The sequence below is a fragment of the Gopherus flavomarginatus genome, chromosome 2, assembly GCF_025201925.1.
Source record: "Gopherus flavomarginatus isolate rGopFla2 chromosome 2, rGopFla2.mat.asm, whole genome shotgun sequence".
NCBI lineage: Eukaryota > Metazoa > Chordata > Testudines > Testudinidae > Gopherus > Gopherus flavomarginatus.
Genome location: NC_066618.1, coordinates 260892037 through 260915900, shown reverse-complemented (window position 1 = coordinate 260915900; position 23864 = coordinate 260892037). Strand labels below are relative to the sequence as shown.

General features: G+C 40.7%; 1 protein-coding gene across 12 annotated transcripts in view; it reads right to left on the bottom strand.

Annotated features, from left to right (window-relative positions):
• The window catches only part of VPS13B (vacuolar protein sorting 13 homolog B), a 913516-nt gene that overhangs the window by 716531 nt on the left and 173121 nt on the right, over positions 1–23864 (bottom strand). For all 12 annotated transcript variants that reach the window (XR_007772613.1, XM_050940452.1, XM_050940449.1 and 9 more), the window contains exons 12-16: positions 21779–21866; positions 16508–16699; positions 14325–14494; positions 10896–11090; positions 7132–7256 (exon numbers count right to left, since the gene is read on the bottom strand). Coding sequence is in view for 11 of the 12 variants with exons in the window: in XM_050940452.1 (XP_050796409.1) it covers positions 7132–7256; positions 10896–11090; positions 14325–14494; positions 16508–16699; positions 21779–21866 (770 nt within the window). In the remaining variant the exon portion in view is untranslated. The remainder of the gene's footprint in view (positions 1–7131; positions 7257–10895; positions 11091–14324; positions 14495–16507; positions 16700–21778; positions 21867–23864) is intronic.

Here is a 23864-nt window from a genome sequence, read left to right as displayed (position 1 = left end):
TGAATAAGTTGATTCATGTGAAATGCAGAAATTATTTTGGGAATGAACTTTGGGTGTGGTCTGGACAAGACTTTGTCCAGGAAGAACACCGTAAAAGGGGGTCTAATCAACCTGTTAAACCCTTTGCCAAAGGATGTTTGTTAAGGCTAAGACTATAACAAGGTTAAAAAAAGAACTAGATAAAAGTCATGGAGAATAGGTTCAACAATGGCTATTAGCCAGAATGGATGGTATCCCTAGCTTCTGTTCAACAAAAACTGGGAATGGGTGTCGGAATGGATCACTTGATGATTACCTGATCTGTTCATTCCCTCTGAAACACCTGGCACTGGCCACTGTTGGAAGACAAAAAGAACAGGAGTACTTGTGGCACCTAAGTACTCCTGTTCTTTTTGCGGATACAGACTAACACAGCTGCTACTCTGAAACCTGTTGGAAGATAGGATACTGGGCTAGATGGACCTTTGGTCTGAACCAGTATGGCTGTGCTTATGTTCTTATGAGAAGTGCCATCAAAGCTACTATCACCCCTATCCTTCTGGCAGAAATGATGGAGATGAGCACTGCCATCTTCATGGAAAGGTGATTTAATGAACAAGTGGACATGAGTTAAAATGGTGGTCTAGTCAGGCCCTTTAGCACTACATTAAGGTTCCATTGCAGACTGGGGATCCTGTGTTGTGGGAAAAGGTTTGCTATACCTTTTAGAAACCTCCTCATCGTTGTGGTGAAGACTCAGTAGCCTTCTACCTGCTGGTGGGAAGTTACAATTGCTGCCAAGTGAACCTTCAGCAAGCGAATAGAGAGATCCGATTTCTTTGAAGATAACAGGTAGTTCAGGATCACCAGCAAGGTGGCTGAATTAGGGGTGACATCCTTAGGCTGGCACTATATCTGGTATCTCTTCTATTTCTGAAGGAAGGTGCAATGAGTAGCACCCTTCCTACTGTGCAATATCTCCTGTCACAGAAAAAGGGTCACACCCTTCACCTCAATCCATGGGTCCTACATCTCAAAATATGGCTCCTTCATGGTTCCAGCCCATAGAGGCATACTGTTCAGAGGAAGTACAGTAATGATCAATAGGGTCATTGGTGAACACAAAGTCAGCTGAGACAGGTAAGGGTACTATGTCTGTCTGGCCTAGACAGGTAAGGGTACTATGTCTGGGGCAATCAGGACGATGTTTGTTTTTCTCCTTTTTATTTTCAACAGGACCTTCAGCAACAGAGGGAATAGAGGAAAGGCGTCAAGAAGGCCATTGCCCCAAGGAAGAAGAAGAGCATCTCTCCTGGAGTGTTATTCTATCCCTACTCTGGAGTAATACTGCAGACATCTCTTGTTCTAGTAAGTGGCGAACAAGTCTCTCTCTGGCACCCCCCATTGTCGAAATATATCGATGTAGTCCTAGGTGTGGGTGGCTCTCCCTCACTGTTATCTCCGGCAGAGGCCACCTCCCTTTGCTGCCACACGTGTGCAATAACAGACCCTCAGCCAGGGCGGGGCCCCCAGCAAACAGTCTAGGGCACCGGCAGAAAGTTGAGCATCCAGCAAACCATCTAGGGAGCCGGCTGGGGTTGGGCACCAATTGCTGTCTATGGGGCTCAGGTAATGGTGAGCACCAACTGCAGTCTATGGGGTTCAGGCAGGAACACCCCAGTCTGTCGTCTTGAATCCAGTGTGCAACAGACCAACACATGCCTCTTGGAAGAAGGGGGAGTACTGCTACCCCAGGGGTGGGGCGGCAGGGGTAGGGGGACACAGGCCCACCCGACTCCACTGCATCCCAACCCAAGGCTCTAAAAGTGACAGTATGGTCTGCCACTGAGTCAGTGGGGAATCCAGCCGCAACACACTGATCATGTCTCGAGTGGCACTGCAGACAGACTACAGTCGACTATCTCCAGACTCCTTCCTACCCTCTCCTCCAGGTATACCTCAACCCCAGGGTTGTCCTCCATCTCCCCAGGGTATACTGCCACTGACAAACCCAGCAGCTCCTCCGCATCAGGCATGTCTGACAGTCCTGGTACCTAAGAGGTGTCCTCAGGGCAGCAGAAGTCTTCCACAGGTTCCAGCTCCAGCAGTGGGCTTTAAGTGTCTGCCTCCCTCGGTGGCGCCTGCCCAACTGAGCTGCAGGGCCTGCACCTTATACTTCCGGTTCCTGTCCCACCCTTCCACTTCCAACATGGAGGCCTAGACCTTCCAGGCTCCACTCACCAGGGGGTATCTGGCTCTCCTTTGCTGTCAGTCTCTGAGGGAGGCCACACTACTTTGCTACAATTGTGCAGAATGGATGGTTCTACATCCTATTTCTGGCTGAGCTGGAACTTGCGGTTCAGACTGTCGGTCGTCATGTTATGTATTCCCAGTTTGTAGGCCACTGATATTATGACATTCTGGGAGATGCACTAGCTCCATAGCTTCAGAGCTCTATGCATAAGGAATGAGACCTGGCACCTCCCTGCCAGTTTATGTAGTACATACAGCTCATATTGTCTGCTATAACCGTAGAATACATGTTCTTGATTGAGGGAGAAAGTGAGCACACACGGTTTGGACCGCTCTGAGCTCTACTAGACATGGAGACATGTCTCTGACGGGGACCATCTGCCCTGTACAGTGTGACCATTGAGATGTACTCCCCAGTCTCTGAGGGATGCACTGGTGGTCAAGAGAAGGGATGGGGAGGACTGAGTGAACAGTATTCCCATGCAAACGTTCACTGGCTCTTTCCACCAGTTTAAGGATTGCTAGACTCAGGTGGGGATCGATAGGAGCTTGTTTATATTGTCTTTGGTCTGTACACCGAACCAAACCATGCTTGAAGGCACCTCATGCATAGTCTGGCATAAGCAATGACTGACATGCCTGCAGCCATGTGCCCCAGAGCTAAGGCAGTATCTGGATGGGATCTGAGGACTGGATTGCATTGTCTCTATCAACAAGGAGAGACTGAGAAATCAGTGATATGGCAAGCGCACCCTGAACAGAAACGAGGTTGACTCCAATAAACTTTAGTTTCTGAACCAATGTTAAGGTTGATTTTTGTTCATTGCTCCGAAGGCCCAGTCTCAGAAAAAGGTCTCGTGTGGTCTGAGTGACTAGTGGGACCTCTACGAAGGATCATGCCCTGAGAAGGCAGATAGGGAAAAACTGTAAAATGTAGATTGGGGCCACTATAGAAAGGACCCTAGAGAACACCCTGGGGCTCATGAGAGGCCGAAAGGGAGTACTCTATACTGGTAGTGGTTCTGGGACAGCGTGAACCTGAGGTAACATCTGTGCCTCTATGACAGAGATCTGAAAGTATGTATCTTGAAGGTCAAAGGTTGAGAACTAGTCCTGCACTTCTAACGCTGGGACAATCATTGCCAGCGTGACTATCTTGAATTTCTGCACTTTGACATATCTGTTGAGTGCTATGAAGTCCAGTATAGGTCTCCAATCTCCCTTTTTCTTCGGTGACTGAAGGGCCAATTCAATGATCAGGAGTTTTAGCCTTAACTCTCTATGCCTCCTGGACCTGGGTTTACCTGCTGGCACCAACTTCACTTTTGTGGATTCTGCTTCTCCACAAAGTAGCGAATACATTGCAAGTGGCCATCCATTACTAGGATGGATTCTTTGCAGCTAAGACACCTTTTTGAAGCCTGGAGAGCCAGGCATACACTTGTTCGGGGAGTCCCCCCAACTTTATGTTCTTTTTCTTTTTATCTGCCATGGTCAACTAAAAACAAACAAGTACTAAAAGAAAAGGGGATTCAAAAGAAGCAAAAATTTGCTAAATTATCAGGAATTAACAATCCGTGAATGGACGGCTCTCAGCTCCATCTCTAACCTAGGGCAGTTGAGGAGAAACTGAGGGAGAAATGCCCGTGCACACTGGCTAGCCTCGCATGCATGAGTGGGACAGACTGCTTATTGAAATTCTCCAATCGACAGCGCAAAGGCATACACACACCTACAGCGGAGCACCCACAGGGACACTACTCGAAGAAGAAATTGAAGTTAAACTAACCTGTAACTATGGGGTCTTTGAGATATTTGATATGTATTCCATATGTGGGTAAGCATGAACACCATGCACCTGAGATCAGCGTTGGTCCGCACCGGCATCATTGCTCCCCTTGTGATTCTAACCAAGTACATAAGGAGCAGTGCACACCAACTGCCTCTCCAGTTTCTCTTCTTACCGCGAATCAGATAAGATCTGAAGCAGAGGGCAGGGAGAGCAGGTAGCGGAATACAGATAGGGACCACACATCATGAAGAACCTCCAGTCACAGGTAATTAACCTCCATTTCTTCTTCGAGTGCTGGTTCCTATGTGTATTCTAGATGTGGGTGATAAGCAATATTTAAACAGGAGGGGACTAGCAAGGATACAGTTGGTATAGGTGGTTGTAATATTACAGTTCCTACAGTTCTCCAGATGCAGACTGGACTAATGCGTAATGCTTCGTGAATGTATTGATGGAGTTCCAGGTGGCCGCCTTACATATGTCCAGCAGAGATCTCTCTTAAAGAGATGCTCTTGAGGCTGCCTGTGCCCTAGTGGAATGGACTCTTACCCCATCCAGGGAAGGAATATATACTAACTGGTAACACAGAATGATGCAGCCAGAGATCCAGGTAGACTGTCACTGAGCAGATAATGTTTGCTCTCACGACTGTCCCACTGTAACGATAAATTGTCTTTGTGATTTTCTTATTGGTTTTGTCCTTTGCAGGTAGAATGCCAGAGCTCATCTGATGTCCAGAGAGTGAAGTCTTTTCTCCTCATTAGAAGCATGAAGTTTTGGGAAGCATACAGGACAAGTTGATTTATGTGAAACACAGAAATTACTTTAGGAATTAATTTCGGATGAAGAAGTATTAAAAATAGTGTATGGCGGGTCAGGTGCTCCCATTCACTCATCCTTCTGGCTGATGTGATGGCAACTCAAAATGCAATCTTCATGGAAAGGTGAGTTGTAGAACATGTGGCCAGTGGTTCAAACTGTCGTCTGGTAAATACTGGCAGCACATGGTTGAGGTTGCATTGTGGTGCAGATTTCACCACCAGTGGGAATGTCCTAACAAGGAACTTCAGGAATCTAGTTGTTGAACAAAAACACACTATCCCTCTACTAGAAGGAAGGCACTGATTGCTGCTAGATGGATCTGCAAGTAACTAGTGGAAAGCCTTGAAGTTTTCAAGGACAGGAGACAACCTAAAATAGCAAGGATATCTGCAGAGTCTGGAGATAATTCCATATGTGGGTAAGCATGAACACCATGCACCTGAGATCAGCGTTGGTCCGCGCCGGCATCATTACGTTATGTCTAGATAGAGAAATACCTCTATTTAGCCAGAAAACATTTTCTGGTCGAATCTTTCCTACTTTGATTGAGAAAAGACTGAACAGCCTTTGAGCATGAATGTTTTAGGTCTGTCCCCCCTCTGAATACCAGATCATGAAGATGGGCTGGGTTGGAATGTCTGATCTTTCTGTTCTTCTGAGTTAGTAAATCTGGGAGTGATGGATACTGATAGGAGGATGGAATGACTTTGCAGACGGTCCAGAAACCAGAATTGAATGGGTCACAGCAAATCTTCCACAGAACTTGTGGTAGCGAATGGATGGGAGGAAAGGCATATGTGAGCTGGCCTATCCTGGACAGCAGAACGGCGATGCCCTGGAGACATTGCCAAGAGCTGCCTGGAGCAGTAAATGGTGAATTACATACTCATTTGGGATGCAAACAGATCCCAAGAAGGTGTTCCCCACTGCACGGATCATTCAGGACAGAATTGTGTATCTTCCACTCATTCTCTGTGGAGAAGTGCTTGCTGAGACTGTCTTCTAGATAATTCTGTGCACCTGGCAGGCATGCAGCTGAGACAGTTATGTGGTTTCTGATGTACCAATTCCATAAATTCATTGCTTCAGAGAAGGGATTGTGCTCCAACTTGTTTACGTAAAAGAGAGTTGTCATGTTGTCTGACATTATTTGGACATGGCAGGATCCTAGTGGGAAGAATACATTGCAGGCTAGATGGCCTGCTCTCATTTCTCAGAGGTTAATGTGTATTCTGGCCTCACAAGGAGTCCAAATTACTTGTGTGGTCTGACTGTCTAGGTGGGCTGCCCAAGAAGGGATGCCTCCGTAATAACAGTCACGTCTGCTGTGGTTATGGTAAAAAGAATTCCCACATGTACTTGTTCCAGATTCATCCAAGAGGCAAGGTGACTATTGTTATTCTGGTGTTTATGTGGTCTGTGTCTGCTGGGTAAATGGACCAGAGTGGGTGAAGTCTGGCAAACAGTGTTACGTAAGTACATGATGCCATGTAGCCTTGTAGGAAAAGGCAGACTGACAGAGTTTGTGGTCTGAAAGAGACTTGTCTTATCAAATTGTTCACGGTCTCAAATATTTCCGTAGGGAAGCAGGCCCTTGCGGAGGTCAAATCTAGGGTCACTCCTATAAAGTCCATAATCTTTGTGGGAGTTAATGCTGACTTTTCTTTGTTGACAGATTCCGAACGCTGCCAGAAGATGGACCAAAGAGTTACCGGCTGGACCTCCTGACTGGAGTCACCCACTTAGACATCTACAGACACAGGATTCCAACTCAGGCCATGCAGCAACAAGAAGGAACTGGAGAGGGGTTGATCCATATTGCTCCCTATGCCCTATGCCCTTGTCGTATGAGGGAAACAACTGTTTGGGCACAGACCAATGGACACTACTTGCTAGAAATCTTTGATCTCAGGTGCATGGTGCGCATGAATATCAATGTGTGAAACACACAAAGGGACTAGCACTCAAAGAACAACTGGTCCATAAGACTTCCATTCATTTTAAAAAGCAAAACATTTGCTGTAGGCTTTTGTAGCTTGTTCCTTTAGTTCATTCAACCAAAGAAGGGTCTACAACACCAATTAACAGATACATCCTCACCTAAATTTTATTGCAGACAATAGACTTTATATGATAATATAGTCTACAAGAAACACAAAGGCCTAGAGACAAATATGGTACTATACTCAATAAAATTCAATTTATCTTTAACCTATGTCAGTATAACACAAAAATGAAGTGAAAGATTATCTGTTACTGTTTCATATTGTGAGTTTAATACTCACCAATATTTGGGAAACTTAAGCAGTTTGCCATAAATAGCAGTACTAAAAGAGGGGATAATTGGAGTAGGTAAGCAGTATGATCCTCTAATGTCCAAAGAGGTCAATCCTGCCTGAAAACCAAATATCTGAAACAAGAAAAAAAGGTCAAATTATATAATGATATAAGATTTAACAAGCATAAGATTAGATCTAACAGTTTCAAATTTCTTTACAATAACTGTACACTAAACTCTTTCCAGTTTTCAATCTAACTCCCCAAAATTTCAACTTGTTAAAATTAAACTAGATAAACATAAATAATTATGATAGTTAGAGAATACTTTCCCAGCACACACAAATAACCTGAAAATTCCTCATGTCCAAGTTCTCTCCAAAAACAAAATGTGCAAGTGTTTTATTTTAAGAGAAATATATCTGTTGAAAAAAATACTTTAAATTTATTTTAATTCACCCATTAAGATGTAAACATCATCCCACATGCTTCCTTACAATAGCATATTGTTATTTGTTATTTTTATTTTCATAGCAGCTAGGAAATCATAGACCAGGGTCCCACTGTTGTAGGTATTGCACAAACACAAAAAAAAAAAAAAAAAAAAAAAAAGACAGTCCCTGCCCAGAATAGCTTTCAGTCTAAGTACAAGACAAGAGACAACAAATGGATACGGACAGACAGGGAGTACGAAGAAATAATGAGACAATATTGGTCAGCATGATAGGCTGTATTCTCAGCACAAAAGGAACCAAACTGTTGTCAACATTTCTTTGTACGCACCACGGAAAAGTAGAGTTTGAAGGAAGGGTTTGAAGGAAGAAAGCAGAAATGAGCCTGTTTGAAAATTTAACAAATGGGCATAGAGGCTGGCATCATGGGCTAACCTGAAGTGGGAGTCAACTTTTCTATACTGAATTAGAGAGTGTAGGTCAGGTGGAGGTAGGTTGGGAAGGGCACTGAAAGCGAAGACAAGTAGCTTATGGTTGATACACTACAGATGAGGGAACCAGTGGAGAAATACAAAGAGATAAATGACATTTTCAAAGTGAGAGCCCGGAAAATCATCTTTGCAGCAGCATACTGAATAGATATGAATGGGAAAGACATGTAGAAGGAGTGGTTAGAGAGGTAGGAGAACCAGGAGAGAACACAGTCACAGAAGCTAAGGGAGAATAAGATTTCTAGAAGCAGAGCATGGTCAACAGTGTTGAAGGTGGCTTGCAGGTTACGAAGAATGAAGATGGAGGAGTAATGGTTCCAAGCTTTGGCTAGGAAGAGGTCAATAGAGACTTTGACAACAGCAGTTTTAGTTGAGTGGAAGAGGTGAATGCAAGATTGAAGAGAGTCTAGGGTGGAAATGGAAGAAAGGAACTCCAGACAGCAGTTGTAGACAGTGTTCTCAATTAGCTTAAAAACGAAAGCAGGGCAGTAGTTAGACAAGTGGGGTAAAGGATTTAAGATGGGAGAGACTAAAGCAGGTTTTGTATTGTGAGGGGGAAAAGCTAGAGGAAAGTGAGAGGTTAAGGAGAAAGTAAGGGAGGAAGATGGAGAGTGGGCATGAGGGATTTCAGGAGATAAGATGCATGAGGCCACTGGGGCAAGTGGAGAGATTAGAGAGGAGGAGCAAATGAGAAATATCTGCATCTGTGTCAGGGAGGAGGAAGAGAGTTGTAGGAGGAAAAGGGAGAAGGGAAGGCTAGCTCATATAGAACTCATTTTTTCTTGAAAGAAAATGGCAAGATCCTGTGCAAATAAGGCAAGGCAGCAGAGTGAGAGTGTTTGAGGAGTGATTCAAAAGTGATAAAAGCTGGCTGAGATGGTAGAAATGAAATTCAATTAAGTTGGAGAAACAGAGTTGCATAACCAGGAAGATGGCTGAAATGAAAGGAGAGAGAACAAATTTGTAATGGAGGAAAGTCAGGGTGGTCACAGGATTTCCATCACAGATTCTCTGCAGCAAAAGAATAGGGACAGAGGAAATGGATTTTGGTGATGAGTCAGTGCAGGGGGGTGCAGGGCAGACCTTGAGATGAGAGAGAGGAGCAAAGAGTGAAGGTGTAAGAAATAAAAGAGCGTGAAATGGAGAGAATCAACAATCATATTGATGAGGAAGGGGAAGAGAAAGGCAGAAAGAGAGGAGAGGGCTGAGAGCAGATGAGAAGTCATCAAACACTGATAAACTTGAAGTCCAGAAAGACTGAGTGATTTTGGGGTGTTGGAGGCTAATGGATGGTGTTGAACCCATGTGATGGTCGGAGAGGAGGAAATCAGCAACAGAAAGATAAGTGACAGATTGGTGAAGATCAGGAGAAGTCAATGGCCCTTTCAGTGAGTGGGAGAATTGAACCAGGCCTTTATACTTAATACAAATTAAACAAAATGCAGATATCCATTGTTTCATAGTTAGAGTAATATTTTTACAAAAACAGTGGGATTTAGTGACAAAAGTAGCTTTTCTTCAAACCTTTTTGTTATTTTGAATAAAATGTGACAATTTAAATTACATTCTACACAGTATATTATAATTGTTCTTTAATTTTTTTCTGTACTAATGTGAAAATTAATTATTGTGGAACTGAATCTTTTCAACACATGTTGCAACACTTCCTGTAAGAGTACAATTCATATGTTTACATTAAAACTGGTAGATAAAACAATGGTCTTAATCCTGCTCCCATCAACTTCCATGGGAACAGAACTGGACCCTTCAGTACCGAAAACATCAAGGGTTTTCTTTAACATTTATATAGTAACTTGGGGAGGGGGAGGGGAAAGTAAGGAAAACTTGAAAAATATTTAGGAGGGTTGAATGTGATATTGCTGTCCCAATTATTTTAAATGTGTTATGAGGTGAATGTCTCATTCTAGAAAAATGAAAATTTGCCAAGTAATTAGCCAACACAGTATTACTGTTTTACAAGGACATTCTAAGAATTTCCTGGCTTAGACAACTGTATGAGTAGACAGTGCAGTGGAAACTCATGCTTCTGTATGTCTTTCAAAAGAGTCAGTAAAACTTAGTAGTAATATCAGTAGTCATGATAGTAAATTGTTATATTATGGTAGTATCCAAAGACCCTTCAAATGATTCAAACCACTGCACTTGGCCTGGCAGGGAAACTAACTCTTCTGATGATCCAAAGGGGGCAGAGTTTCAACAGATTCTTTGATAATCTTAGCACATTGCACATTCTCAAATTGATTTTTTTTAAGGATTTTTGCAAACTCTTAACCTAGCAAAAGGGCCTCCTCCTCACTAAAGGATATTAAAATACAATGTTTAGAGGTTCTCCTCCCACACTCAGGAGCCCTGGAGTTAATATTATGCACAAAATATGTTAAAATGTGTGTGTCATTGTAATCAAGAGCAAACATTACCATATTACCAAAATATTACTAATTTTGTACTAAACGTGTTCATATAACAGAATGTATAAAGATGATTTGTTACAAATGTGTTAACTATATTAGTATTATATGCAATTTTGCAAAGGTTTTCGCCAAATAATTTGAACAACAATCATAAAAAATTAATTCCTTGGGGCTTCAGCCTGTACTCTTTAAAAAGGTGGAATTCTCATTCAAGTAATAGGAGATTTTGCCTAAGTTAAGAGTGCAAAACCAAGCCCTTGATATTTGCTATACCCCTCTTTGGCAAAACTGAACATGCTCTGGGAGATCACAACTCTTAACATCTAGGACTGTCTGTATTTGTATTAATTCTTTTCAGTGTTCTTTAATAATAAATACACTTCATATTTTCTTTTACCTTAAGGTAGCAGTGTGCATAACAGTAATGAAGCAGGTTATCAGAAGGTTGGCTAAGGCTGCTGACTGTTTGCACAAGTTGTTCAGCATACATTGGCACAGAATGTTCCAGGTTAATTTTGTCCATCAATATTCTAATAGCAGGCAAAGGTCGTAAAGGTTGGAAGCTTCCAGCATTTAACAAACCACTTGAACTCTAGAAAGAAAAAGAAAAGAAAAAGTATTCTAAAGACAAACTTTTATGCAATACCCTATGGTGGACCTCATACCTCTATCAATAAAAATTTTTAAAGAGTCTGAAACATTTCTAAAATAATTTTCCTGTAACAAGTTTTCATGTACAGAGTATGTGAAGGTTCAGTGGCTAGTCTATAAAAAAGTTATTTACACATTGCTTCACCACTTGAAAGCAAAATGTCCCCAGACTCATTATGATATAACTTATACACCACTCTGTACTATCTCAGTGTTTATAAATGTGCCAGATATCTTAACTATTATAACAAAATAATGCATTTAATTTTCAAAAATGTGTTACATAAAAAGATTTTGTATGAAATAAGTATAAGTTGGAGATAAAATCTAGTATGAACTGCATACATTTCAAGTAAAAACTGATCAGGGTCTTTCAAGGTCCCCGGTGAAGCCACAAAATTGCTATCTTACACAACAAAGATTGTCTGAGAAAGACAGGAAATATTCCTTCAGGGACTCCAGTTATGTGTTTTTATTGGTTCATTCTAATGGAGAAGTTTGCTACCTGACCTGGATGTTGCTTTTCTGGTGGTCAACTGGCATCTTGTTTAACTTGGCTTTAACTGTAGGAAGCTTTCAAAGGATCTAACTACAGGAGTGGAAGCAAGCTTCATCATCATGGCTGCCATCACCCCTACTGAGAACTAAAACTACAACACCATTAGGCCTCCATTATCCTAAACATGAAAAATATTCTGACTATATAAGGGGAGTAGATCAGAGAACATCAACACCTATGTTGAGCACAATTAAATCTCAATCAAAACCTGAGATGTGAACTTAAGGTTACCAGTACTATCCACTCCACAGGGTGTCATTTTTCCTTCCATACCTGATTTCTATTTTTCTCTTTTTGCTTTCTGAGTAATGAGAGCCTGGCTTAGCCAGGGAAAACAAGTCTATCTCTGCAGCACCACAATGGACCTGTATTAAACAGACAAGCTATAAATAATGCTCTCAGTGCAATTCTGCTATAATTTTGCCAGTTTTGAAATGGCTAATAAGTCCATGTGCCATGCCTGTAATTTCCTGGCAGATAGGTTGCTTGCTCTGGCAATTCAATTCCTCATCTCTATGATTACACACAATTCTATAAATAGAATAAATTTTAAAAGTGTTATATTTTCAGTTTAAACCCTGAGAAATTAGGAAATACCAAAGGTTAAGGTTGTACATGCAACTTTGACTCTGCCTCAGTTCATCAGAGCCACCATCTGCTTAAGTACACAGGAGAAATATGCAACCCTGCAAGGTTAGCAGGCACCCTGCCATAATGCATGATCACCTTTCAGTGTTGTCCAAGGCTCTTACTACAGACCTCGTGCATCATACCAAGTCTATCTGAGCCTTTACCTCAGCCCCTATGCTGTTTCACTAGCCAGATCACTGCAAAGCTACATGTAGCTGCGGATATATGCGCAACAAGTTCTTCATGACTGAGGGCAGCTGGCTCAAACCTGAGCAGTGCTGTGACTCCGTGTGCTGGTCACAACACCCAGAGTGAAGAACTGGGTCCAGCCCCATGGGACAGGAGCCTCAGGAGCCACTGCTGATGAGTGAATGCAGAATAGGCTCCTCCTCCAGGCTCCGTCTGTCACCTTAAACAGTCCCCTCCGCCAACGCTGCTCCTCCTCATTTGCCAAATCATTTTTTTAATAAAAAATCACAAAACCCAGGACTTTTACTATATTTACAGTGCCTACTCCATGATTTTGGGGAAAAAAATTCCATTACAGCCCAAGTCACACTGAGCAGATGGTATACTACTTTATCTAGAATGATGCCCAATGTCACCACTGAAAGATGGATTTACTAAAGAGGAGTATACTAAAAACCAAATAATCGGAGTTCAAAAGCATCAAAAAGATATAGAAAAGTTACCAGCTAATTAAAATTTACAATTTTTTCTAATTGTAAATCACTAGCAGAATGTCTTTAAAGCAGGAAGGACTTAATGAATTAATGTTTATGAGGCGATCAAAAACTATGGTGATGAGTGCAACAGAAATCTTGTGAAGAAACAAATTCACATTCAATGTAAATATTGGATGATGTGTAGTAAGTCAGCCATGAGACCACATACTCAAGGACTGAGATAAAAAGAAATACCGCACAGCAACACGGTTCACTTAATACCTTCTCATCCTGTGCAATAAACGAGGCAGGAATTCCATGGAAAAAGTAGTATGTGATCATGTAATTAAACACTGTATCATAATGCATATGGCACAAAGAGACAAGTTTGCATAGGTAAGCTTAATTCTGGCATTTCCTAGCATATGAATTTGACAGAAGAAGAACTGCTCTGTAATAATTTATGAATACGGTATGTTGACCCTGTTATTGGGGTATTATAGGCTGTAAGGAAAAGCAAGCAGGAAGCAAACTATGGCTCAAACTAAGCTAACCTACAGTAAACACTTCAGGGTTGTAAAAGACAATACCCAAACTATTAGGTTTAAAAATTCTACCACCTGGATTCAGTCAACTTGCAGACCCAGTTTTAATGACCAAGGCCAATGGCCAGAAACCGAAGAGAACAAAGTACTATAGCAGTTTTAAAAAGGACTGTCAATAGAGAGAGGTGTTGACTGTTCAGCAGTTGTCTGGGAGAGCAGACAAACAGGTACCCACTTGCATGTGTACAGAAACTAGGCCACTTGTGACTTCCATCAAGGAATGGTAAGACAGACATGCATGTAGACTGGCTGTTTTTTTCAAATACTTTGTTCCTACTGTTATGATAAATCATGCTTGGGTTTTGAGAAGGTTGTTGGGTTACTCTATACACCATAGGTCACAAACTCCTGAAGGGAAGAACCACAGACTCTAAATCTATTTGGACCTCCTGGGTAAGATTAGTTGACACACAAAGTACAGTAGCCAGGGCCTGGTCTAAGAAAGGGCGAATCTAAAGGCATGGGCATAGGACTTGAGGGAGTGCACTCAGAGAGCCAAAAGAGGATACAGATGTAGTTAATCCTGTAACCATGACAATGAATGCTTGAATATGCAACCTTAATGTACTTTATATATATATAAAATTAAAAATACCCAAGATTAAAGTGTGTGTGATAAATGTGTGTGTGTGTGTGTAATATATACATACACACACACATACACACACAAATTAAGCAAATATATATAAAATTTACTGTAGATAAAAATATCTTACCTTCTGTCCCATGATTATAGGTAGCAAATGGCCCAGTAAATTGAATTCAGCCATAGAGATTGTAATAGTGCATTTAAGAATGGTAAAGCTTGTGAGTCGAGTGGGAATGTATTCCTCCAAAGATGCTACTTCTTCTGAGTTTGGCATAGTTCTGTTTCCTTCCACAATATCTAAAATCAATCATGATTACACATATAAATTCATCATACGATTAAAATAAAAGTAAATGAGTTACCTTAAAATTCATAGATCCTAAGGCCAGAAAGACCCATTTTGATCATCGAGCCTGACTCCCTGTATAACACAGGCCACAGAATTTCCCAAAAATAATTTATGGAGCATATCTTTCAGAAAACCATCCAATCTTGGTTTAAAAATTTCCAGCAACAGAGAATCCATCACAACCCTTAGTAAACTGTTCCAATGGTTAATTACTCTCACCGTTAAAAATGTACGCCTTTTATTATTTGTCATCTGAATTTGTGTAGCTTCAACTTCCAGCCACTGGGTTCAAATTATACCTTTCTCTGCTTGAAGAGCCCATTAGTATCCCCACATAGATACTCAAAGACTGTAATTAAGTCACCATTCATCTTCTCTTTGTTAATCTAAATAGATTATATTCTTATTTTATGTTCTTATGATCTTTTCTAACCGTTTAATCATTCTCATGGCTCTTCTCGGCCCCAACTCCAATTCATGAATATCCTTCTTGAATTGTGGGCACCAGAACAGAACAAAATATTTCAATTGTGGTCGCACCAGTGCCAAATACGGAGGTAAAATAACTTATCTGCTCCTACTCAAGATTCCTTCTTGGGTCACAGCATTGTACTGGGAGATCATGTTCAGCTGATTATCCATCACAACCCCCAAACCCTTTTCAGAGTCTCTGCTTCCAAGGATAGAGTCCCCTATCTTGTAAATATGGCCTATATTATTTGTTCCGAGATGTATACATTTACATTTAGCCATATTAAAACACATTGTTTGCTTGCACCCATATTACCGAGCTACTCAGATCACTCTGAATCAGTGATCTGTCCTCTTCATTATTAACTATTCCCCAATTTTTGTATCATCTGTAAATTTTATTAGTGATGATTTTACATTTTCTTCCAGGTAATTCATAAAAATGTTCAACAGCATACAGCCAAAAATTGATTCCTGCAGGGCCCTCTGGAAACAGACCCACCTGATTTCTATTCCCTGCTCACAGTTACGCTATCTATCCGTTTTTAATCCATTTAAGGTGTGCTGTGTTAATTTTATATCCTTCTAATTTTTTAAATCAAAATGTTGTGCAATACCAAGTCAAATACTTAGACTTTGGTAAGGTATATTAAATCAACTCTATTGTCTTGCTTTAGTTGATAAAGTTAAAAAAGTTAGTTTGACAGGATCTATTTTCCATATACCCAGGCTAATTTGATTTGAATTACATTACCCTCCTTTAGTTCTTTATTAATCGAGTCCTATTATCAGCTGCTCCATTACCTTGCCTGGTATCAATGTCCAGCTGACAGGCCTAAAATTACCTGTAAATATTTTCTCCAGCGTCCAATATAGTATTTTTTGTGGATTAGTAAAAGATGCAATTTTTTATCTTTCTCTCTATATATTTGGGAATATTATCCCTTTTACATTAGGCTCTACTTAATGCTAAATATAATAATAATAAACTACTTTCCTCACTTGGAAATCCACACTTGTAGAGTGAAAAATACACACTGGCTCTCTGTTTTATCTAAAATGTTAATCTTAATAGCTGGCCATAATTAGCGTCCACTCCCTTTTTCTGTTTACTCCCATAATTTCATAAACATTAACCCACATTAAGGGTTTCCTTTTATTTTCTGGGACTTTAGAGGAGAAAGTACACTCAGGAGTGTAGATGTTGTGATGATACAAAGCCTCTACCAACCACAGGACTTGTAGGTAAACGGCACAGCCATAAAAATGGTATGTGCTGGTCAGAGAATGGCATAGCTAAGACTGCCACGGCATATGCTAATTCACTTTACCCTCCTCCTAGCCTTCGCTGGTGTGACTCCCATGAAGACACAGGCAGAGATTAAATTTCCTCTCTGCATTCCACTTCCACTATTTGCAGTTTGCACCTTTCAGCAGTGCTGAATCTGGTCTGTAAAAACAACATATTCGTAATTAAATAAGCAGCATACCTGGTTTGGGCTTGTTATATGGCTCATATTCATGTTCCATAGCACAAACTATCATTTTCATAATCCTGTGTACTGCACTGCTATCCAATCGAAGATTAAGTGGACCTACAATGAGGCTTTTTGTAGACATCTCCTGCACATTTATTAAATCTTCACTCTTTGATGAAGAAAGTTCTTGTTGATTTCCAGAAACTAAATAAAAGTGTATTTTTTTCAGTCAGTAAAATGAATGACGACAATTGGGAATATAGATGTATTAATTTTGTCAATTATTTTTTGATACAGCTCTTATGACCCCAGATTTATTATCAGAAAAAAAATTCCACAGGAAACATAATTAAGTAAATGCAACACTTCTGTTAACACAGGGTTAATCTATATTTAAGAATTTTTATTCCTTTTCATGTTGAGAAAACGAAGGGTGAGATTCTGTGCTGTGCAATATATAACAGCAGACTCGGGGAGGGGGCACTAAGGTGGCTTTATACCATGTTTTTGGAAGCCAAAAACATTTCCAGATAATTTAGGCAGTCTCAGGAAACTCTAAATTACAGAAGCCTGATACCAGCTGCCTACGGATAACTGTGCTGCTCATAATCTCTGCAATGTGGCATTGCAGCCCCAATCTCAATAAACTCTAATGTGACCTCAGTTCCTGCATCAGGGGAATTCCCACCAAGTTGGAATTGGAGCTTTTAAAGCCCTTTTACCTGGCATAAAGGGGCCTGAGCAGAACTGAGACTTTCACTCTAAGTTATTGTAATAGAAACTGGATTGCCAGCCCCAGGAGATAAATCTCTCTCGTTCGTCCACACATGAGGTACAGCACAGGCAGTGAGAAGGCAAACTTCCTCACCAATGTACTTCAGTCCAATTTTTCAAGGACCACCCCAGGGATGAAAGGGTTGTTCAATCTCCATTTCCAATTGATCTTTGGCCTCTGTGCTGAGACCACCAATAAGTATACCAATTAGAGCTAAATGTGATGGTACTTCTTGTGATACAGGCACTTGGAAGAAATGGATTGAAAACACCAACTCATTGCACAGGCCACTGGACAACCATTAGATGGTAGTGACTATATTATTATAAAACTATTTCATAATAAAATACATCAGCCAAATTCTTCTAACTTTAATGATTTAGGTTTTATAACTTTTTTTACACTATTCATTAAAAGATTTCTTCACCTTTTCCTGAGCATATTTACTTAGGAAAGGTCCATTCAGACTCATTTCATTTTCACTGATTTTTTTTTACAGTGATTCAGCAGTTTTTATAGTGTCCTTGTAGAGCTGAAATATCAAATGGCTTGCTGAAGGTCACACAAAACTAGAACCAGGATCAAACTGACTTCCAGCCCATTTCTCTAACCACACACAAAAAAATAGAGCAAACATACAAAAACAAGAAAAATCTGAGTCAAGGATGACCAACGAGAGCCTACCTAGTCCATTCCAGGTAGTATCATATCTTGATGCTATCTGAATAACTGATAACACACCAAACTCCAAAATCCATCTGACCAAAGTGGTGCCAAACAGGAAACATACTTTTACCAAAACAAAAATAGAGACAGTCTGTGAGGGCTAGGAAGGCAGTTTTATGAGAACCTGCAGCACAGCATTTATTACTGTCTGCTACTGGACAACTTGTTAGTGGGGAATCTGGTAAGGCAATGATGATTAGAGTTTCATCTTTGTTTTTTGGAGTTTTCCAAACCTTTCCCTTGCAGACACCTGTCTCACCAAAACGTAATCCTTGACTTAAATGGTCAAGCTGTCTTGTAGAAACTATGATGTCTTTCACTTTAGCTGGCTTTGGGAACACTAATACTTGCTTAAGTGATTCCCTAGATATTTCCCCTGCAGGTATGTCTACACTGAAGTGTAAGGTCGGGCTCAGACTCCGGTTAAAGCCTAACCCCTCTTCCGTCTATCCACAAATTATGCTAAACCAGGGCTTGCGCCCAGGGGTCCAGGACTTTGTGGAGCTGCAGGCTGTGAGCCCTAGTCAAGCCATGACCCAGGTTTTGAGCTCTAATCCTTTGCAGTGTAGACACAGCCCCTCCTCCACCCCCTTGAGTGGTTCTAGGAGTAGCCAAAATATCTCACAGTTTCACGGGCCAAATTCCTATGCCCTATCCAAAGAATCTCCAATCGACTCCAAAGAAAATGGAAACAACCCCACCCCTTGATGTTCAGCAGCAGCTCACTGAGTCAGCACTGACCCTTCCATTGTCTTCTGATCACCAAGCTGCAAACACATCAGAGCGCCTTCTGCATTTGCAAAGAACAGAACAAGTCTTTTGCAAAATGCACTGCTTCATGGTCACCGAAGCATAGACAGATTTTGGTGAATCTCTGGTGCAAGCCCAGCAAAACTGACTTTCGTAACCAGAAACAACCACGCATACCAGCAAAGTGAAGAAGCCAGCAGCTTTGCAAATTTACCAGTAATACTCCTTCTGCGGATCCTGTCCACAAATCAAATTCTTTCTCCAATATGAAACTGCTCTCAGTTCCAACAAAACTGGAGACAATAATAATTTTGGTTGAACAAGGTAAACTGGAGAATAGTTCTTTTCTAGGGATCCAGAAAATGTCCTTGGAGTTGAAGGAAGAGGAGAACCCCCACACTCCTCTACATAGCCTTTCCCTTCTGGAGTCAGACATATTTGAGACTGTTGAGGAGTATGGTTTCTCCTTGCTCCAATAACACAACTGACTCCGTATCTGGCAGATCTGAGGTCAAATCCAAACTATAAACCTACACCTGAACAATTACGCACTGTAGTGCCATAGTATCAGTCACTGGTGTCACAATATGTCCTTGCTTCACTAGCTCCTTAAGTCTCTTTTTGGAACTGGCTCATCCAGATCTGAGGGTAGCAGAAGAAGGTTTCCTCACTTTTCCATGCAGCTGCATCTCAGTATATCGTTCTTTATATTTAGTGTACATAATGGAATCCTTCACTTGCGGATTGGCTCTCTTAAGAGAGGCTGACACTGTCGAGGACTGATTACTGACATCTGCCTGCATAGATAAATCATTATCAAGAGGACTGGTTTTAGACATAGAAGCCAACATCTCAGAGGCTTTCCTCTTTTTCTGGGCCTTATCACCAGACCTTACAGTCCAACAGAGATTACATCTTTTTTACCCACAGAACCATCCAGGCAGATGACACTCTATGGATCATCTTCTCAGTTCCAGAGGACTTTGCAGCCAAGGCTACTTTCAACAGGATTGCTTGTTATCTGTTTTCTTTCTTTCTTTGCTCTCAAGGTAAATGTAGAGCAAACTGAGCACTTGGCAGATGAGTGTCCTTCCCCTAAACATGACAGGCACTCAGCATGTGCACCAGATGCTGTGAACATCTCGAGACAGGATACATATCTTTTGAAACCATGTTTCTTTTTTGGTTCCTTCAACAGCTATCTATACTATTACTAACTATAAGACTAAACTCTCTATAGCTACTAACAATTAAGACTTTAACTAACTAATCATGGATACAAGAGGATACCTGAGCTCCACACAAAAGGTTCAGCTGATCACAGTTAAAAGGAACAGAGGTAGCTGGAGGGCTACACCCTTTTTATACTCATGCCTTGGAACATTTGACATTCTCTGAGGGGAGGGGAGAGGGAGGAACGTGAGCACCCTAATGACTACTGCTCGTTAAAGCTCTAGGGTCAGACTGCAATAGTTCAGAACATCTTGAGAGTGGTAATATGCACAGGACATTTGAAGAAAAAAATCCAGTTTTAGAGGTACTAAACTTAACTGTGTCTTTTTAAATTGAGGACTTTGCATAAGAACAAAATATTTTCTTTAATAGTACATCTGTTCACCATTCCCCAGCTAACATCACTATTCTATATATGTGAAAATTGTTTTTACAACAGACAATTGTGAGTTCCACAGCACAGAGGTAAGCATATGTACAGAAAACAGCTGATTTGGAGCAGGCACATATACATCTGCTTGGTCAGAAGCTCCCAAGTAGGTACCAAAGAACCCTCATGGCAATAGTATTTGTTCATCCTTAAATAAAGGTGGGGAAACAAGCAGTTACCCAATAGGGTGGAGCTATGGAATAGAATCTCTACAGGATATTCGCTCAGAGAAAATGACCTTGAATTACCTATAGAAAAATTATAATATAAAAAAAATGCTACATACTGAAGTATTAACTAATCTTGGGTAGCTTTAGCTATCCTCAGAGAAACATGATAACTTTTAAATGAGCCAGACATGTTGTCAAAATTAGAAAGCTCAAGAAAGGCTGATAACTGGTGCAGAAGTCCATATATACACATGGTTTGAACCAATATTTCCCATAAATCCTCGAACTGCATAATTAAAAGTACTATAAACCCACCATCTTCTGTGCATTTGCTAATCCCACTATCCCAAAATAATAAATGTGTAGGGTAGTCTACACACTTAGCCATGTAATTTGGGTGTTGTAACTGTCTTCTTTTTAACATTTTTTCCCGGGGAATATATGGCCCTAGGACATCAAGTAGAAAATAAGCAACAAAAACAGATTAACTCTTAAGAAACAAAGATCTTGTCATATAAATCATCTATATATAAAATAAGAAATCACAGAAAATATATTCTAAAACTAGAATTATTTCTCAATTTTCTTTACAGCATCAGGGTTTTTGTTTTTTTTAAAGTCATTCAAACGTGACACTTTACACAAAATTTAATCTAGTACACTACTAGACTGTACTACTAGTAGAAAACTACTTTACGTTTAGCTGCTGACTATAAAAAATATCTTTCCAATCACCTATGACAGTGATTCCCAAACTTGGGATGCTGCTTGTGTTTATCTGCCCCATCCACAGGTGCGGCCGATGGCGGCTCTCACTGGCCGCGGTTCACTGCTCCAGGCCAATGGGAGCAGTTGGAAGTGGCGCGGGCCAAGGGACGTAGTACTGGCTGCCGCTTCACACAGCTCCCATTGGCCTGGAGCAGCAAACCTGCGGACGGGGCAGGTAAACAAACCAGCCCGGCCCGCCAGGGGCTTTCCCTACACAAGGGCGTCCCAAGTTTGGGAAACACTGATCTATGAGGAAAAAAACAAGTTAGAATACCAAGAATCTAAGAAAACTTACACATGTCGGTTCCAACAAGCTACTGCAAAAATAAATCTAAAGTAAGGTAGAGGACAGCTGGTCAAGGCCCAGGTGGCCATCAAAAAAACCTTTGCTTTCTGTTTTTTAAAAGAGGAAAAACAAAGAAAAGGAGTACCTTTGCCACTGGTGCTTTCCATTGTGTACAAGTAATCCATGTAAAAGGCACCAAACCTCTGCATTCCAGCTATCTCTGAGTATGTCTCCTACCAACAAAACAAAGCAAATAAAATAAAAGATGTATAAGGACAGAGGTCATCTCAGAGAATTCACCTGTCAGACAGGTAATCTAACTTCTACTGCACACTACACAAAAGGAGATCCATAATTCTGCTTGACATTTTGACCGCTTTATCAATAACATATAGTTTATTAATACCTTTAATGGAGTAAATATTCTTCACTAGACCTCCCACATCACAGCAGACCTTTCTAATTAAAACTAACGCTTGTTAATTCTAAAATATTTTGATTTCTAAAAACCAAACAATGCATTTTATCTTTAGCCTTTTGAAAACTTAAGTCACTACATCATTACGATTTTTAGAAAATATCTCATACTGTAATTCATAGAAGCAAGAAAACCATAGAAAACTTGTCAAGGAAAGGGCATTTTTTAATTAAGGAGAAGTAAAGGATATTCATAAATGTTTGGGTTTGGGACTTTACCAATTTCACTCTGTTGTGGCATCTCTAGATTGATATCTACTGTACTGCTCTTTTTTTTTGTGTGTGTTCTAAGCAGTATATAGAATTGTAGAAATGTAGGGCTGGAAAGGACCTTGAGAGGTGACCTAGTCCATCCTCCCGTCCTACTGAAACAGGGCCAAATATACGCAGACAATCCCTGACACGTATTTGTCCAACCTGTTCATAAACACCTCCAGTGACAGGGATTCCACAACCTTCGTGGGAAGCCTATTCCAGTACTTAATTATCCTCAGAGTTAGAAATCTTTTCCTAATATCTAACCTTAAATCTCCTTTACTGCAGATTAAGACCATTACTACTTCTCCTACCTTCAGGAGAACAAATGATCACCATTCTCCTCTTTATAAAAGCCTTAATATATTTGCAAAATTATCAGATCTCCTCTCTGTCTTCTTTTCTCAAGATTAAACATTCCCAGTTTTTTTAACCTTTCCTCAGAGATCAGGTTTTCTAAACCTTTTATCATTTTTTATCCTTTTCTGCAGTACTACTGCCTACTCAATTAGTCTCCATTTTATAGTCATGTATTTGATTTTTCCTTAAGTGTAATATTTTGAACTTATCTTTATTAAATTTCATCATGTTGATTTCAAACCAATTCTCCAATTTGTCCCGGTCATTTTGAATTCTAATCCTGTCCTCCAAAGTGCATACAACTTATCCCACTTTGGTGTAATCTGCAAATTTTATAAGCATACTCTCCACTTCATTATCCAAGTCATTAATGAAAATGTTGACTAATGCTAGACACAGGACAGAATCCTTCAAAAACCCCACTAGATACATCCTCCTAGTTTAATAGCAAACCATTGGTAATTAGTTTGAGTATGGTCTTTCGGTCAGTTGTGTAACCAACTTTTACAGTAAATTCATCTAGACTGCATTTCCCTAGTTTGCTTATGAGAATTTCAGGTGGGATTATGGCAGAAAGTCTTACTAAAATCAAGTATCAGAGGGGTAGCCGTGTTAGTCTGGTCCTGCAAAAGCAGCAAAGAATCCTGTGGCACCTTATAGACTAACAGACGTTTTGGAGCATGAGCATGAGCTTTCGTGGGTGAATACAAAGTGGGTATTCACCCACGAAAGCTCATGCTCCAAAACGTCTGTTAGTCTATAAGGTGCCACAGGATTCTTTGCCGCTTTTACTAAAATCAAGATATCACATCTACAGCTTCTGCCATATCCAGTAGGCCAGTGGTTCTCAAATGTACTTGATTGCACACACACCCTTTCTTTGTGTCTGTAGTAGTTTACATTCTCCCACACAGCCCCTCAGCTCTCCAGCCACTCAGCTCTGAATGTGCGTAGTAAGTTTTTTTCCCCGAAAGCTTCTCATGCCCTCCCCCCATCAAAATATATTTGGCGCACCACCATCACCCCCATTTGAGAACCTCTGCAAAAGGCCAACAACTCAGTCAAAGAAGGAAATTAGGCTGACTTGGCGTGATTTGTTCTCACCAAAACCATGCTGGCTATTTCCTTATCACCCTAGT